Below are 17,512 nucleotides of genomic sequence, written 5' to 3' on the forward strand. Positions count from 1 at the left end.
AAGCAATATTCCAACAAGTGAAGGGAAGAAACAACAGCCATAGGGGTGGCTAGCCCGTGGTCCTCTAACACAGTGTTTCTCAACCTTTTTTGGGCCACGGCACACTTGTTCTATGAAAAAAAATCCCGCAGCACACCAACTCTGTGCCGCCCTATATTTAGTTTAGTTTGGAGGGGAGACGTAAAGCATGCCACTGAAGAACTGCTGCGCGGTAGCCAGGCGGACCCACCAGGCGCTCTCACCTGGGTTGGGGGGTGGCGAGGGGCCCTCTCCTCCCTATCTTTCCCTTTTTCCCTCACCTGGGGGGGGGCCTCCCTCCTTTTCATCTTCTCCTGGGGTGGCTGGGGTGGCGACGGCTGCGGCGACGAGGCAGGGCCGTCGCGTGGTGGGAGGTCCCGGGCTTCGGCGCTCTTCCCGGCCGCAGGCGGGCTCGCTGGGGGGCTTTAGCGGCTCCCCACTTGATCCGCCGGGCGATTCTGACGCCCACACGACTTCCGCGGAGCCCCGGAGTCTGTCGATCCTCCAGCCGGGCGCTTTCGGTGTTGCTCCAGTGGGGTTGCGGGGGGGGGGGGCCTCCAACGGCTCCCCGGTCGATCCGCCGGGCTCACTTGGCACCCGCGTACCGGCGCCGGCGGTCCGGAGGCTAGGCTGGCGGCACGGGCACGCTGGTCGCTCTCAGGAGCTTCGCGCTGCCGTGCCGCGCGCCATCTTGCCTCGCCGGAAGTCCGTCAGCAATGCAAAGCGCCCTTTTCCTCGCCGCACGTCGCGGCACACCAGCCGGTGTCTCGCGGCACACCGGTTGAGAAACGCTGCTCTAACAGGTTGTTGGACCATCTCCCACCATCTCCAGTCAACATGGCTAATGGTCCGAGATGATGGAAGCTATAGTCAGGCATCCCCAACCTTTGCCCCCCCCCCGATATTTTGGACTACAATTCCCATCATCTCTGACCACTGGTCCTGTTAGCTAGGGATCATGGGAGTTGTAGGCCAGAACATCTGGAGGCCCACAGATTGGGGATGCCTGCTATAGTCCAACAACAGGATGCCAATAAACCTAGTAGAAGCAGTTGCTCTTGTACCTCTTCTCAAGTTATTTTAGCCTTCGTACTTAGAAAGGAAACTGACCATCACTTTTTACAAAAAGGTATTTAATGACTTTACACATACAAAAAAGAACATGTAACAAAAATACCAGTTATTGATACTCAACCTAAGCCAAACAACTTAGATTGCTAGTATTTCAAATATACTCCAAAGAACGCAAGAACAATTGACTGGGGGTATCCTATTTGTTTTTAAATTAACCTTTCACTGCCTGCACGAGCCTAGTGCAAAAAGTAGTATTTTCAACCTGCAGAGATGTAACCTGCTATGGGAAAAACACTCACATCATAGAAGGGTATTTCACATTTTATATATTTACTATACCAAATGCTCAGAATCAGCTCCCTATAATGTACTTAAAAATTAAAAAGGTAGGTCTGGTTAAAAAGAACCATGTGAGGTTCCCTGTTTCATTTCCCCCTCAACAGAAGCCAACAAGCAGGAGCCAGCTCCAAGAACACAGACTTATCAGCTTGTTTCAACAGGCCATTTCACAGTCATGTGCAAGCACAGGGAATCTCAGGATGTTTCAGCCATCCTTCCTTGCTCTGTACCTGTGATTGTAAGTTCATCACTGCTGGCCTGCAGTGAATTTTGAACACACCTGAGAGAAAGCGACAATGCTACTGATTATGTCGGTCACTTTTCCTGTGATTCAGGATATACCTACACCACAGAAATCGGTTTAACATCCCCCCTTCCCACAGGGTACCATAGGAACTTATAGGATCTGTGACTGGTATGGGGTACATTCAAGGATCTCTGGGACTTATCAATACCTCCAGTATCAAGAATTATTGTAGATATACCCAGAATATGGTACAGAGGGCCTCCTTATCATTTCAGTATTTCTTCCTAAATTCAGCTTGCTTCAGCTGAACCTTCCAATCCCATAACTGGAGAGTGAAGCAAGTGGGATAAATAATCCACTGCTTCAACTTTTCCCTCCTTGCATTATTCTATCAATCTCCATAGCCTCTCTCAGCTACTTACTCTGGTTTTAAGACAAAGCACAGAAAAACCGTATTTAATACCAGCTCTTACATAAATCAAACCTACTATATTTGGAATACAGTGAGATGCTATCACAGTGGATCCATCACAGTAGAGGAAATAATAATAAAATAATAATAATAATAATAATAATAATAATAATAATAATAATAATAATAATAATAATAAAAGAAAGGCTTTCCCATTCTCCATTTTAAAAGTTCAGTTACATGTTATGTAGGTCTGGCTAGTTCCTTTCAGAATGTCTGACTGATTTGGTAACATGCTCCCAGATTCAAATCCTAAAACTAGCATGTCACAAGCATTACATTCTAAGCAGTCAAAGTAATTATTAGTTAATTCTGCCCTTTGTTAAAAGTTCTAGATCAGGCATCCCCAAACTTTGGCCCTCCAGATGTTTTGGACTACAATTCCCATCTTCCCCGACCACTGGTTCTGTTAGCTAGGGATCATGGGAGTTGTAGGCCAAAACATCTGGAGGGCCGCAGTTTGGGGATGCCTGTTCTAGATGGTCCAAGACTGGAAGAAATTTAGAAGTAGGAAATCCACTGATGCCATGTACTTCAAGTACTGGTGTCCCCTTGCATAAAGTGGATCTTTAGCACCTTCCGTTGTATTTTCTCAGTAGGGGGAGGGGAAAGAGTGCTGTTCGTTATGTTACCTTGATCAATCAGCTGAACTCCCAAGTCACATCAGTTAATCATTTAGCTACCCATATTCTGATGGCCGTTCCACAGAAGCTGGAGATCATACATTAATACATTCATTTGAAATAGAGTTCAAGTTCAATCAGACTACAGGATAATCTTTAAATTGTAAGAAACTTAGTTACTCCCCCCTCTAACTAAGAATCTTATAAGATTCCCAGCTCAGATTATAAGATACTTCAGAGAATTCTTAGCAGATCTTTGCTAGGAACCATTGTTCTTGTATTTTCCATTATAAAGCACTGAAGAGAACCTTCAGTGTAACACTTAAATAAAAAGTAGTACAATTAAAAAACAAAACTAAAAAACCCAGAATATGGTCATGTGAGATCAAATGAATTTTCCAAGCTGAAATTCTTCATCTATTGTCCTTGATCATGGCTCAGCAAGGAGTTAGTATCCTTATCAGTACAAAGTCTTATCCAGATGAGAAATGTGCAAGTAATAATTCACGCAGATTCCTTTTTTTGCATCAACGATTCGCCAGAGGCTCCCACATCTTGACTTATTTCAGCTCGCCACAGTCAGTGATGACAATCTTCTTTGAAGGTTTCCCGCTTTTGGAGCCAAGGCTCTCGATTTTTTTCACAATCTCCATCCCTTCCTTCACGTGGCCAAACACAACATGCTTCCCATCCAGCCTGCGATACAAACAAGAATAATGTGCAACGGCAAAAGAAAATTGCAGAGCTACTTCTGCGCTTGTAGTAGGAATGGGAAGGAATCTAGAATGAGTTGACTTGAAACACAGGATAATTTTCTTCTTACTGAAAAGGTTCTACAGTATTCCATGCCAGATACACTCAATTTAAAAATAAAATCACACCAAACCAGGAGGAAGCTTAGCAATCAGCTTGGCATTGAGAAGCCACTGCTGTTAACATCTAATCCAGGGATTCCCAAACTTGGGTCTCCAACTGTTTTTGGACTACAACTCCCATCATCCCTAGCAGGACCAGTGGTCAGGGATGATGGGAATTGTAGTCCAAAAACAGCTGGAGACCCAGCTGAGGGCTCTTGTGCTTAGAGATAGCATTTCTGAGCAGATGGATGTGCAGACAACTTGCAGCTCAACCCTACTGGTGCAGCACTCAGAGTTCAATAGTTCTGAGTTCAGTGTAGTCCAAATGGGCTCCATCTCACCTTCCGATCCAGCAATCTTTGGAAAGCTCTACTCCACTTCTTTCTGGGGTGGTGGTGCAAGACTTTTCTCAGATTAAATATACCCAGACACACTCAGTCAAAGGCTTAAAATTGGGTGGGGAGGAAAGGCAACATGCTTTCCCCCCTGAATACATTTCTTTGGAGAGATGTACTATTTCAAAACTAAATTTAAAGTGGCAGTGGATAGGCTGGAGCATCACAGAACCTTGGACAATGTAGATTTAACCCTAGAATGTTCTGCGAGAACTGGACCGTGAGAAGAGGACACTTCGCTTCTACATAAATGTTTTTGCACTGACACAGGCTGATGGATAGTGTGAGACATGATTTAAAGTCTGCATATTCAGTGCAAAGTTATTTGACCCAGCCCTTAAGAGAGCAGGTAAAATACCAGAGGTCTCCTGTCAAATCCCAAATACAGTGTTTAGCCTAATCAACCAAACACTTATGGCTCAGAACCTGACATGTACTAAGGCTACCAAATGCCAGCAAGCAACTCAAGGCATTTTCATTCTTATGCACTCATTATGTTAGTCGAAGTCACTCTAGCCCTCTAGCACTCTCTCACTTGCATATTGCGTTGATTCACCACATGTGATGATGGAGTGACTTTGTACTCATTAAGTGTTTGACTAGCAGGCAGGAAAACATGATGCAGTGCTCTGCCTGTTTTCCTCCAAATATGCATTAGGCATGTAGGAAAGTTACGTATGGGAGACAGCAATGCTATCTACGCTTTGGCAGAATTAAATAACAGTGTTGAGGCTTATAGTTATCTGACTCTTCTCAATATGTTGCTATACAAGTCATAGCTGCCAAGTTATCCCTTTTTTTAAGGGATTTTCCCTTATGCTGAATAGGCTTCCTCATGAGAAAAGGGAAAACTTGGCAGCTATGATACAAGTACATATTTGCTATTCCTCTTACAGGTGCACCAAAACGTTTATGGGCAGAAATGGAGCTTTCTAGGGGTTGGGTGAATGTTTTCCAACCCACACATCTCCTTTGTAGCCTTTATACTGGCTTTTTATGGCTGCTTTTCCTTATCTGCTTTTGCGTAACCCTCATTCTGAATGGGACCATTATTCACAATTAACGGAAGAGTTCTACTTTACGTTAAAAAAAAAAATCTAATCCTGTACAGTACTGTTTAATGTATTCTAATTTAAAATCAGAGCTTACAGGAAGCACTTGAGGAGGCACACAGCTCACTTCTAAATGGAAATTAGCCGGAGCCAGTGCAACAGCTTTTGTTGTTGTTGGAATCAGTCTGTCTCGAGAAATAATCGAGTGTGTTGCTGGAAGTGAAGTCAAACCACTGTAATAGCAGTGTCCTTTCCTGGGGCACAAACCTGGACAGTGTGTCTGGAGGTCCTGGGCTGCCCAGATAACAAGAACCCCCCTCTTGGCCTCACTGATGTGGTTCAAAGGAAAGCAGAGCAATACATTTGGCACCAGCTTGGCTGCAGAAGTTGCCAGAAGGAAGCATACAAGGCGCCATTCAACCGTCTTATGGACTCCACTCTGGATTTATGTAGGATTTGCTACTTTTCTTCTCCCAAAGATATCCCACAAGGCAAAGGAGGTTTAGGATCAGAGTTTCCCTTCTCCTAGATAGGTCACTTTCTCAGGTTGATGGTCCTCATCTGCCTCTCACTTCCCTCTAAAGCAATGGCTTAACTGCTTATTAAAATGTATAAAGCTCCTATAGGGCATTTTCACAACCTATACAATTCCATCTGCTTCTATCATGCTCCTTAGGAGGGAATACAAACATGTGCAATTTGCCAAGCTTTGAGAAAGCTTAGTTACAAACACAAGCCCTTCCCACATGTGTTTGCAGAATGCTTACCAATCAGTTTTAGCTGTGCAAATGAAGAACTGAGATCCGTTAGTGTTGGGTCCAGCGTTGGCCATTGAGAGAACACCTGCAACAACATCAAGACAGCAATGTAACTTCACTGTACAATAACAGAACAAAAAACAAAACAAAACCCTAACAGGCCATTCAAGGGAGTTTCTGCATAAAGCCTCCTCTTTGTTTTAGGTCCTGCATTTGAAAAAAACAAGAGAATGCTATTCCACTGAGAGTTCACAAAACATGACATTGTAAGCATCCAGTAAAAGATCTGATATTGTACTGGAAGAATCAGACACTGGCTCTGGTTTATGAGAGAATTTCCGCAAGAGGGACCCGTTAATTCTATCCCCTTTGCCAGGAATCCAAGGTTACCTCTTCCCACTTGTCTATAAACTGGCAGACTATTGCTTTTTGACAAATCCTAAGCTCAGCTTGGCAAATGGCAACACCACACACATAGCCTATTCTAATTAAACAATGTAGATGTTAAAAGGATGAATAGCATATCCGAGACAGAATAGCCTATTGGAGACAGAACTGTGCAACTTAACTACAGTACTACTTTTTGATGGGGTAATTCTGAGGATGAAAGGAGCATATGAATATGCCCTGTGCCATCTCTTTCTTTCGCTATGGAACAAGAGTAACAAACTCAGCAGTCTTGAGCTTTTGGGATATCGTGGCTGTCGATTTCAACACAACTAATAAATGACAATAGTTTCAAATTACCACTACCTGGCTACAATATGGCGTTTTAATTATGTTTGTTTAAAAGCTCTGTCCTAGAACTTGAGACTTAACAATACCAATGCAAATAAATCTATATCAGATTTCCATAATCTACTTCAGACATTGGCGTGAGGCCCAGAAATGCCCTAGTCATTCTCAGAAGCTGGTCATACGATCAACAACTTCAACATAGGCTTGGAAATTCAAGCGTAGGCCTGCCCTACCTCCACCATCCCTTTATGCAAACGGAACATGCAAAAAAACAGAAATATGAGAAGGGAAACTTTGCTTACCTGGTCCGATATGTTTAAGGGTGAAGTTTTCATCAGGAAACCGACTACCGTATATTGATTTGCCACCTGTTCCGTTGTGATTTGTAAAGTCGCCGCCCTGGAAGGGATACAAGTTCTGTCAAAGTACATACACGTAGCAACATATCCCTGTTCTAGCTGACTAACTTATGGCCAGATAATACATACAATACAAAATACTGTATTTAAAGTGGTTTTAAACATCAGAGTTGCTAGTGCCCCAGAGTGCTTAGGAGAACGGCCTACAAATGAGGTGAGTTCACACCTCAAATCTCACTTCAGCCTTGGACCCACTAAGCCAGGCATAGACAAACTCGGCCCTCCAGATGTTTTGGGACTAGAACTCCCATCATCCCTGACTGGTTCTGTTAGCTAGGGATGATGGGAGTTGTAGTCCCAAAACATCTGGAGGGCGGAGTTTGCCTATGCCTGCACTAAGGAAACCTCTACCCTCTGCCTCCCACCTGCTCCAACAGGGAGAACACTTACATACCTGACAAGGTTATTGTTAAGAACTACTAAAACAATATATTTGAAGTGTTTTAAGAAAGTATCATCAGTTGCTGACATGGTGTTGACCTGACTGGGGTTCAAATCTCCAATCGGCCGTGAAGTTTCTTTCATGCCCCAATGAAAAACTAGTACACTTTCATTTAGAGGAAAAAAAGGTTCCTAAGATGATTAACAGTGGTTATGCTTGAAAGGAACTGGGAAATAATAAATTACATCAACCCCTTGGTTATACCTGATCAAGTGTGAAAGCACACTATAATTTAGGAGCATTTAAATTGTCAAGGTTCAGTACCTCTAACTTTGCCAATTAGCTACGTCACGGTGACTTCACATTTTAGTTATGAAATGACAGGCATTCATACTACGAGTTTAGAAAACGAATGCCACAATCTTAGAGAGGCTTAAGATCAGATGCCTGCTTAGAGAACTTTACATCATAAACTCAAAATATTACCTCCTGAGAATCTGCGGGAGGGAGATAAGAGACAGGAGTTAGGAACAAGCTTGTCATAGCTACTGTGACACAAGCACCTACTGACAAATATTCCTTCTTACCGTGTTTCTCCAAAAATAAGACACCGTCTTATATTCATTTTTCCTCAAAAAAACACACATGGTGGCTTATTTTCAGGGGATGTTTTATTTTTTTATTAAGTATGGTACAGTTTAACCTACAAGGTTAAACTGCCTATCACTATGGCTTATTTTCGGAGAAACACGGTATTTCAACACTATGAAGGAAGACTATTTGCATGTAAGAGCTACTCTTTCCCTCCAACATCACATCCTGCAAACAAGGAAAATAGACACTTTGGTTCCAGCCCATCATTGAACAGTTTAGATATTCGTCCCTAACCCTAACCAGGCACCACTGTCAGTCCTATGCTGCCTTAGATGAGGAAGAAAAAGAAGAAAAAGAACGCGGTTGTGGAAGAATTATTCCCAAAAAAAGAGGGGGAAAGAAGAAGAGAAGGTTTAAGGCTTGAGTAGAACAGGAATAAAGTCTTGCTTCTTTCCAGATTGTTTGGTTTCCAAGAATCCAAAGCCCAGTTACTCAAGATGTAATTATTTTAAGGGCTTTCATCTCAAATGCATTCAAAGCCATTTGGCTACGTACATAGTTGAAATGCACCCACTATGTGCAAGAGGAAAAAACACAATTCTCTAGACCACAGCAAAGAAGATACTCAGATTTAACTTTGTCTCCTTTCTTTAAATCTAGGATATGGAGTGGGGAAACTGGTGCCTCCTCCTGTTGTTGAACTGCAACCCCTTTCATCCCTAACCATTGGCCATCCTGACCGAGGCTGATGGAGAGTCCAAGAAGATATGGAGCTTCATAGGTTTTCCACCAATCTGGGTGTAACTAAAACCCCTTGTGCCTTATTTACAGAAATTTGGGACGAATCTGCATCCAAATTAGAAGGAACTGCCACCTCACACATGCTTCAAGGTAAACATTTTGCTGACTCAGCCAATTTAACTCCAATAATACAACAAAAAATGTATACTCTTTCCAAGTTTGGTGTAGTTAAAAGACACCTGTGATATTTCTCTTTCAAATATTTATTCTATTAATGCAAACACTAATGAAGATTATGATGTCAGAGATCAAGGACAAAATATATACTTGGTTTTTCTCCTACCAAAGCTCAGGACAACCCCACACAAACAGTCAGCCCTTTTCCTAACAAATGGTCCCTTTAGTAGTGAGACAGCCATTTGTTTTAGCAGAGGTAAAGCAGACTAGGATTGTTTTCATAGGGCTTCCCCCAAAGCAAACTGGGCAACACCTGTTATTTACTCTACTCATATTAAACAATAATTTTCTAAGCATCCACAGTACCAACTTTCTAGATGTATAAATCTTTTCAGATGGAGTGTTGAAATAATACTCTGATATACCCATTTCCTGCATTTGAAATGCCACATATTGGCAGAAAACACTGCACCAGAGATGCAGTTAACAAACAGTACCCTATCCCCAAACATTGCTTAAACTGCTTGTGGAGGTTCCAGTGAGTATAGAAATCATGGAGGTAAACACAGGGAAGGGGAATATTGGGATCTGCCTATCCCTTCATTTAAGGTGGAATTAAATTTTAACTACACCAATTGCAGCTTCCAGCCTTCACTGTAAATTGCAGCTTTTAAAGTCCCCTCTTCGCCCTAGTGAAATTCACTGCTATTTGCTCCACCACCTAGAGGTCCTTGGAGAAAGGACACAACAGAAAAAAAAAGGAAGTAATTCATTTCATTCCTTGGGAAATGAAGGTGTCATGCCTCTGTTACTGATGCTCCATCTCTCTCATTTATTTGATTGTGCCTGGTGGCTGAAGGACAGCACTTTGAGCAGTGATTTTCCTTCAAGTTCTGGTTTAGCCAGTGGTTGACAAAGTATCTCTCAGCCCGTTTTCCACCTCCCTTTTATTTTAATTCGTACGTCTGTCTGCTGGGACTGATTTTCAGCACGGTTGCCATAAAGGACCTTCCCTGCTACATATTAAATCCTGATCCTGATTCAGGTAGTCTGTGAATGATTTAGCAACCAGGTTATCCATGAACATGCAAAGTGGATCCCTTCTTATAGAGCCGAACTCCTAAGACAGACAACTCTCCACAGCTGGCTGAAAGAGTTCACCTGCAGAAGCTGCCAGTTTGCCTTCTGTAAGATGCTAGCTTCACCACCCAGGTATACCGACTTTCTGAGAATTCACAAGACTATTACATGGCAACTTGACAGCTGCTGCTGCTGAACACAGGGATACAATGCAAGAACTTTCCAGTGCTGCAGCAAAGTCTTTTTCCTGATAATTGCATTTCTTCCAATTACACCTCAGCTGCTCTTTCAAAACTTCAAGTGGCTTAGTAGAAACCTCCAGTTTAATTACCTGGCACATAAAAGAAGGAATCACTCGGTGAAAGGTGGATCCTTTGTATCCGAAGCCCTTTTCTCCAGTGCACAGCGCTCTAAAATTTTCTGGGGGTGGAAAGGGGAGAAGGCAGCATTGTTACTAACAAGGAAGCTTGACAACCATGGCAAAACACTTTGTACAGCTATACAAGCAATGATAACACAATCCATCCAACAGAATGTGCTTCAATGCCACATTCTGAACAGATTTTTAGAAAGATTTTTTTTTAGGGGGGGGATATTATACCAGGGGTGTGTGCAATGATTTCTACATTTACTATAAACCTCTTCTTGCCATTCCTGGTTGCTGAGATTTGCATACCTAAAATTTGTAAGGGCAAAAGGGCCTTGGCATTTTAGGCATGCAAACAGCTGACATCAACTCTGTGCAACTTCACAAGCTTCAACAGAGCTTCAGGTTCAATGGAGGAGGAAAGGCGGCAAACTCATGTTAGGACTATATTGCTTCAGGTTGTGGTGGGAGGCTGCATGTCTCTCTAGGGCGCTAGTTTTCCATATGTATTCCATCATGTCAATCCCCAACTGTAGACCCCAACTCAGAAACAGGCTTACCACCTGAGGGGAAAACAGGTATTGGGGTGCAATGGCACTCAGGCCTAAAAGGATGCCCACAGCACCCTGTTGCACAGACACTTCCTGCACCACACACTAAGACAACTCTAGATGGGCCTGGACCAAGGCATCCCATGAAGAATGAAGGACTGCAGACAACAAAGAGTTGTCAGCAGAATCCTAGTGCAGTTCGTGGTAATATTTTAGGCATACCATGAAGCTCTTGATCACAGTATTGTTTATTCTTAAATATATTTGCCAATAGTGCCAATAGATAGGCACTATACAGCTGGGCTGTAATTACCCTTCTTGGAAATTCTTACTTGCCTCTAAAATTTTTTATAGTTGCCACGATTTAGGGATTCTTTTGTCTTCCGCAAGAGGGAAAATTATGCAAGCACACAGGCACTCTCCAGTGAGCACAGGAAACTCTTGCATGTGCAGGATTCCAATATAAAAAGATGCTGGATTTGGGCTAGTATTTTTGCCCAGCTAAAATCAACAGCAATGAAGCGATGGACACACAGACTCACAGAATGACGAGAAACTAGGCCTCACAATTACAGCTGCTCAATTAAACAAGTTGGTCTACTTCAGGCATCCCCAAACTTCAGCCCTCCAGATGTTTTGGACTACAATTCTCATCTTCCCCGACCACTGGTCCTGTTAACTAGGGATCATGGGAGTTGTAGGCCAAAACATCTGGAGGGCCGCAGTTTGGGGGTGCCTGGTCTACTTGAACTTGATTTAAAGCAAAATCCTATATATGTCTACTCAGAAATTAAATCCCACTGAGTCCAGTGAGGTTTACTCCCAGGAAGAATGGGTATAGGGTTGTAGCCTTGGTCACGTCATGAAGAAGAAGAAGAGTAGTTTGGATTTGATATCCCGCTTTATCACTAGCCGAAGGAGTCTCAAAGCTGCTAACATTCTCCTTTCCCTTCCTCCCCCACAACAAACACTCTGAGGTGAGTGGGGCTGAGAGACTTCAGAGAAGTGTGACTAGCCCAAGGTCACCCAGCAGCTGCATGTGGAGGAGCGGAGACACGAACCTGGTTACCCAGATTACGAGTCTACCGCTCTTAACCACACTATGAAACAAGGATGTGAGTGCATGTTCATACAGATAATGTTCCTTTAAAGCTCCATGTCCAAGCAACTCTTCTTTTTTGCTCCAGAGCTTTCCCCAAGAAAACCCTCCCTTTAAAGCTCAATCAGAAACCTCCCTTTAAAGCTCAATCAGAACAAACAGTAATCCACAGAAAACATGAATTGATATTTGCTCCAACTGAATGCTAAAAGAGCTGGTTCTTGCAGGGAAAGCTTGGGGCAAAAGAACAGCAGCAGCAGCAGCAGCTTGGACACAGAGCTTTTAAGAGGTGCCATGTGCCTGGAAAGAGCAGGGCAAAAGGCAAGTATGGATAAGCAAACACAGCAAGAAACGAAAAGATCAACTTTGGGTAGGAGCAGAGTAGAATCAATTATTCAAGTGAAAACTCTCAAGTTTATGTAAAATATTAACTTTGCTTGCTCAACAACTCTCATAATTTTAGGATTCCAGAAAGTTGGGAGTACATAATACACAAAACTTGGAAAAGATCTGTGCTACAAACCTGCAAACCTGGAAAAGATCTGTGCTACAAACAGGGAAGATAAAGTGAAAAACCTGGAAAAGATCTGTGCTACAAACCTGCAAACCTGGAAAAGATCTGTGCTACAAACAGGGAAGATAAAGTGAAATAAATTGATCTCCTTTACACTCCTTCCCTGCAACCACCTTGACTAACTTTAAGACACTATTTTTGTTTCGGAAAAAGCATTTCAATTTTCCTTCATTTTTCTTGCCAACATTACATAACCCTGAAAATTCAATAAGGAACTGGCAAAAGTATTCTTACCTGCAGTCTTTGGCACCACATCAGCTTTCAGCTATTAGGAAGAGAGAGAGAGAGAACACATTATCTAATGTAATATAAAATACTGTATATAATCCATTCTTTTTTTCTTTTTTTACAAAAACACAAAATACCACAGTATTAGCTAAAAGCATAAATATCTAACCTGCACCAAGTACCTGCTTTACAATTCTACAAAAAATTATTCAGCTCAGCAGAATTACTAGAAACCAGAGCTCTACCAGCATTCACCAACTTCCAAATTCTCTGACACATTCAGAAAGCCTATTACAAACAGCTCATAATTTTTTTTAAAAAAACCAGTACTTTCAGTTTGAAACTAAAAAGGAAGAGGAAGGGCAAAGGGCAACAAATCATGTGTGAAGATCTACACACACAGTGTAGAAATTTCACAACATGGAATTTTACTGCATTATCCTTTCATCAGTTAAGTACTGTAGATTGCACTGGAGAAGGAGTTGTTAAAGATGCTTGCAATGACAGAAGAAGCAGCCCTAGCCCAATGTATAACTTTTTTATTCTTCTGAACACCCTTGCCTCTGACCTGTGACATCATGTGATGTTGTCTGTAAGCCTACTCACAATCACCTGATGGTGTCATTAGGTCAATTTAATGACACAGGGTTTAACACTCATGGTTCTTGGAAGTGATCCTGCATGTAATTGCTTGTGGGAAGATTACAATGGAATGCTTCTCCCACATAACCTTCCCAAGAGATTCCCATATGCATGACTTGGCAAGCATTTAAGATCATCATCTAGAAAGGTACATGGAAAAAACAAAGGAGAACCAATTTTTATACAACACCATCTCTATGTGCATATGAGCTTAATCAGATCACTGACAGTTACTTCAAGTGTCAGCTGCTCAGACTTGCAACCTACAAGTGTAGCCTAGTAACATTTTTTTAAAACACATATGCCTGCCTTCCAACACGTCTGTGCTTTTGGGAACCTCAAATTTGTGAACATCGGATTTGGGGCACAGAGATACTATGGAGTAAAAAAGAATTGGCTCTCAAAAAGCTTCTGCTCCTGTTTACATAGAAGTGATTTTGACTTGTCATATGCAACCAAGCTTGGAGATATCTTTGAGATATCCTTTATAATGTCCAGGCTATCTCAGAAGAATTGGAAAAAAGCTACTGCACCTGTTTGTCTTCTCCTACCATCTCCATAAATATCCTTGGAACAATTTAGTGTGATCAGATAATGAGCAAACATTTCTAGACCACAATATTTGTACTACCCTTATCATAAAAGGTATAATGGGTACACAACATAAGAAGACCCTGCTGGATCTAACCCCACATCCTGTTCTCACAGTGGTCAACCAGAGATGCCTGTGGGAAATTGGGGAGCAGAACATGAGCACAAGAGCACTCTCCTCTCCTGTGGTTCCCAGCAACTGGTATTTGGGAACCTTGCTTCCTCTGACTGTGGAGGTGGAGCACAGCCATCATGGCTAGTAGCCATTAATTTGTCTAATCCTCTTTTAAAGCCATCCAAGCTGGCGGCCATCACTACCTCCTGGGAGAACAAGTTCCATAGCCCATGTGCTGCATGAAGATGTGCTTTTATCTGTTCTGAATCTCCCACAATTGGATGCCCATGAGTTCCAATGTCAGATGGAGAAAAACTTTTCTCTAGCCACTCTCTCCATGCATAACTTTAGACACTTCAGTCACATCACCTCTTGCTTGCCTTTCCTCTAAACTTAAAGGTAAATGTAAAAGGACCCCTGACCATTAGGGTCCAGTCGTGACCAACTCTGGGGTTGTGGCGCTCATCTTGCTTTACTGGCTGAGGGAGCCTGTGTACAGCTTCCAGGTCATGTGGCCAGCATGACAAAGCCACTTCTGGCGAACCAGAGCAGCACACGGAAATGCTGTTTACCTTCCCGCTTACCTATTTATCTACTTGCACTTTGACGTGCTTTCGAACTGCTACCGGTAGGTTGGCAGGAGCTGGGACCGAGCAACGGGAGCTGACCCCGTTGTGGGGATTCGAACCGCCAACCTTCTGATCGGCAAGCCCTAGGCTCAGTGATTTAACCCACAGCGCCACCCGCGTCCCATTTCTCTAAACTTAAAAAGTCCCAAATCCTGCAACCTTTCTTCATAGGGGAGTTGCTCATTTTGGCTCCTCTTTTCTGATAACACCATGTTGACTCAGACAGGAATGGTTGCTTCATCTGAAAAATCAGCGGGGACTCGGATAGATAAAAGCACTGCCCTAGTTAGTACAACATCAACTTTACTATTTCCCACAAACACTCAAGTCCTGCAGTTTGCACCTAATATTTTGAAGGTTATTTGGTCCAAAAGAAAAAAAATCTTTCTTACTTCCCTTCTTCATTTTCTTTAGGACCAACATTGCAACCACATTTCTAGTCTATGTAAGATTTGTTGTCCAATAATCCCTATTGGAATATTAAATCAAAGACTCCAGGTGATGTCAACAATAAGTGGAGTTGTCAGTGAGGAAAAATAGCATCTCTCTTTGGTGTAGCTGTGGGATCTTTGCTATACACCCTGAAAAGAGAAGGACCCTGAGGTCTCCAATTAATAAGTGAGGGACCAAACACCTTCAACAACTTCTTTTATCCTGTCCAATACAGTTCTCCCCCAAATTCTATTACACAGATATCACTTTCTCTCTTACTCTCAATGTAAGCCACTAAATTAAGCTTGCCAAAGGAATTCATTTCAGACTAGTGGTCCGTTTGGGGGAGGAATTCCCCTCCCTCAGAAAAAGCATCTTTAGAATAGATAAGAATTTACAATTCTAATAAAAATATTATATTTCCCATTTGTAGGGCACATGCCGGAACCTGAACTCAATTAATTCCTGATTAAGTTGTCTTGACACAAATATGAGTTCATGGTTTTGAGATAGTAGTGAACAAATTCAAAAGGTGCCATCCAATGGCTGTGTCAAGCTCCTACAGCAAAGGTTATGCCAAGAAGGGTTCTCTGTAATTGCCAAATGTTACAGAATTCCCTTTTCCCTGGAGAAATGCCAGTACTGAATCTTAGTCTCTGCCTCCAACAAGTAAACCTCCCCCAGGAGAACTCTGTTGAGGAGGAATGGGGTTAACCTTTATCTTGGAATATATTTATATTGGCATTGACAAATACATCAAAAGGGGATGAAGGACCCATATTTTCATCAACTAAATCCTTAATTGCTAAATCATGTTTACAGCCCATTTGCATAGAACAAAGCAAGTTGATTTATTCTAAGTAAGTGCCAAAGGCCCTTGGCTCAAGGAGACATCCCAAAAAAGGCACCTTGAAAAAAGCAATGAATAGTCAAGGCCACACTATTAAGACGTAGAAAAGCTTAATGGGTATTCTCTAGGTTTCTATCTTTTGGGTCCCATTTTTTCCTGAAGAAATGCAACAATCTGAGTTAAAAGAACTTTCACCCTGTTTGTTTTATAAACACAAGAGCTTTGCTGATGGGGAGGGAGAGGGCATTAGCCCTAAAAATATTTAACAACTGAACTGTAACAAGCAGACTAAAATCAACAGGTGGTGGCTTTCTTGCCTCCTCCTTGCAAAGTGAGAAGAACTCACTTCCAAGCTGCAGAGTTTTGATAAAGTGTCCTTTACTTTATCCCTTACACAACAACAAAGCAATGATGTCTGTTAGCAACGCTTTTACAGGCAAGGCTAAGCCCCTGACGGTTAGAGAACTGGATATGGGGGCACCAGGGTTCAAATCCTCACTCATCCATTAAGTTCACTGGGTGACCTTGGGCCAGCCACCGTCTCTCTGCCTAACCCACCTCACGGGGTGGTTGTGGGGATGAAATCGGAGGAAGAGGAGAGCCATTGAGCTCCTGGGAAGAAAAAGCGGTCTCCAAATGCAATAAATAAACAAAACAAGTTCGGCTGCCCTCCCCGAAAAGCTCCAAGGGCACCTCAGAGTCGCGGGAAGGCGCCAACCCCGCGCTCCCCGCTTAAGGAGCCCAGGGAAGAGGAAGCGGCGCGTACCTCCAACACGACCCGGCCGAGGGGCTGGTTGTCCGCTCCCACGTCCAAGTAGACCAGCGGGTTGTCGTCGCTGTCGCCGCGCTTGTGGCTGCTGCAGGCACGGCGGCAGGCACGGCTCAGGGCGCCCTCGGAGGAGACCTGCAGCAGCAGCAGGTCCCCGGAGGCAGCGGCGGCCCGGCACTGTTGAGGCTGCCCCAGGAGCAGCATCAGGCGGCGGGCAGAGCTGAGCGCCAACATCGCTGCGGCTTGCCGGCGTGGAAGAAGGGAAGGACGGGCAGACGACACCAGGCAGCAGTCCTCCTGCGGTGGCTGGAAACGGAGCCAAACTTCGGCGCGGTCACTCAAAAGGCAGGCAGGCAAGCGCGCGTGCGTCTCTGTGCGTAAAAGCGCCCGGAACTGAACAGCCATCCGGCGGGCTCGGGCCCTTTTAAGCGTTTCCTCCGCCTCCGCAGCGCCCCCAGAGGCGGGAGAAGGACGCCCAGGGAGCGCGGCTGCGTGAAAAGCGGCGGCAACGGCGCTTCATTCTTCGTGGCTGATTAAGCGCTTCGCCATAGTGGGAATTCCGCTTCTCCTCTTTTCCCCTTTTCCTCTCCTTCCTTCTTATCTCCCCCAACTTTCCTCTTTTTCACTGCTACTTCTCCTCCTCCTCCTCATCCCTCATTTCAAATACGTGTTTTTGCTTTACTGAAAACCCTTAGAGCG

At 43.5% G+C, this 17,512-nt stretch overlaps 1 protein-coding gene across 1 annotated transcript; it reads right to left on the reverse strand.

Annotated features, from left to right (window-relative positions):
• Nucleotides 1-1,134: 1,134 nt before the first annotated feature.
• Nucleotides 1,135-17,237, reverse strand: PPIF (peptidylprolyl isomerase F). Its single transcript, XM_035138140.2, has 6 exons — nt 16,811-17,237; nt 12,792-12,822; nt 10,298-10,386; nt 6,876-6,972; nt 5,845-5,920; nt 1,135-3,469 (listed from the first exon to the last, which is right to left on the reverse strand). The coding sequence occupies exons 1-6, from the start codon at nt 17,216-17,218 to the stop codon at nt 3,334-3,336; spliced, it is 837 nt and encodes a 278-aa protein (XP_034994031.2). The 5' UTR covers nt 17,219-17,237; the 3' UTR covers nt 1,135-3,333.
• Nucleotides 17,238-17,512: the final 275 nt, after the last annotated feature.

This window comes from Zootoca vivipara, chromosome 5 (genome assembly GCF_963506605.1).
Source record: "Zootoca vivipara chromosome 5, rZooViv1.1, whole genome shotgun sequence".
Lineage (NCBI taxonomy): Eukaryota > Metazoa > Chordata > Lepidosauria > Squamata > Lacertidae > Zootoca > Zootoca vivipara.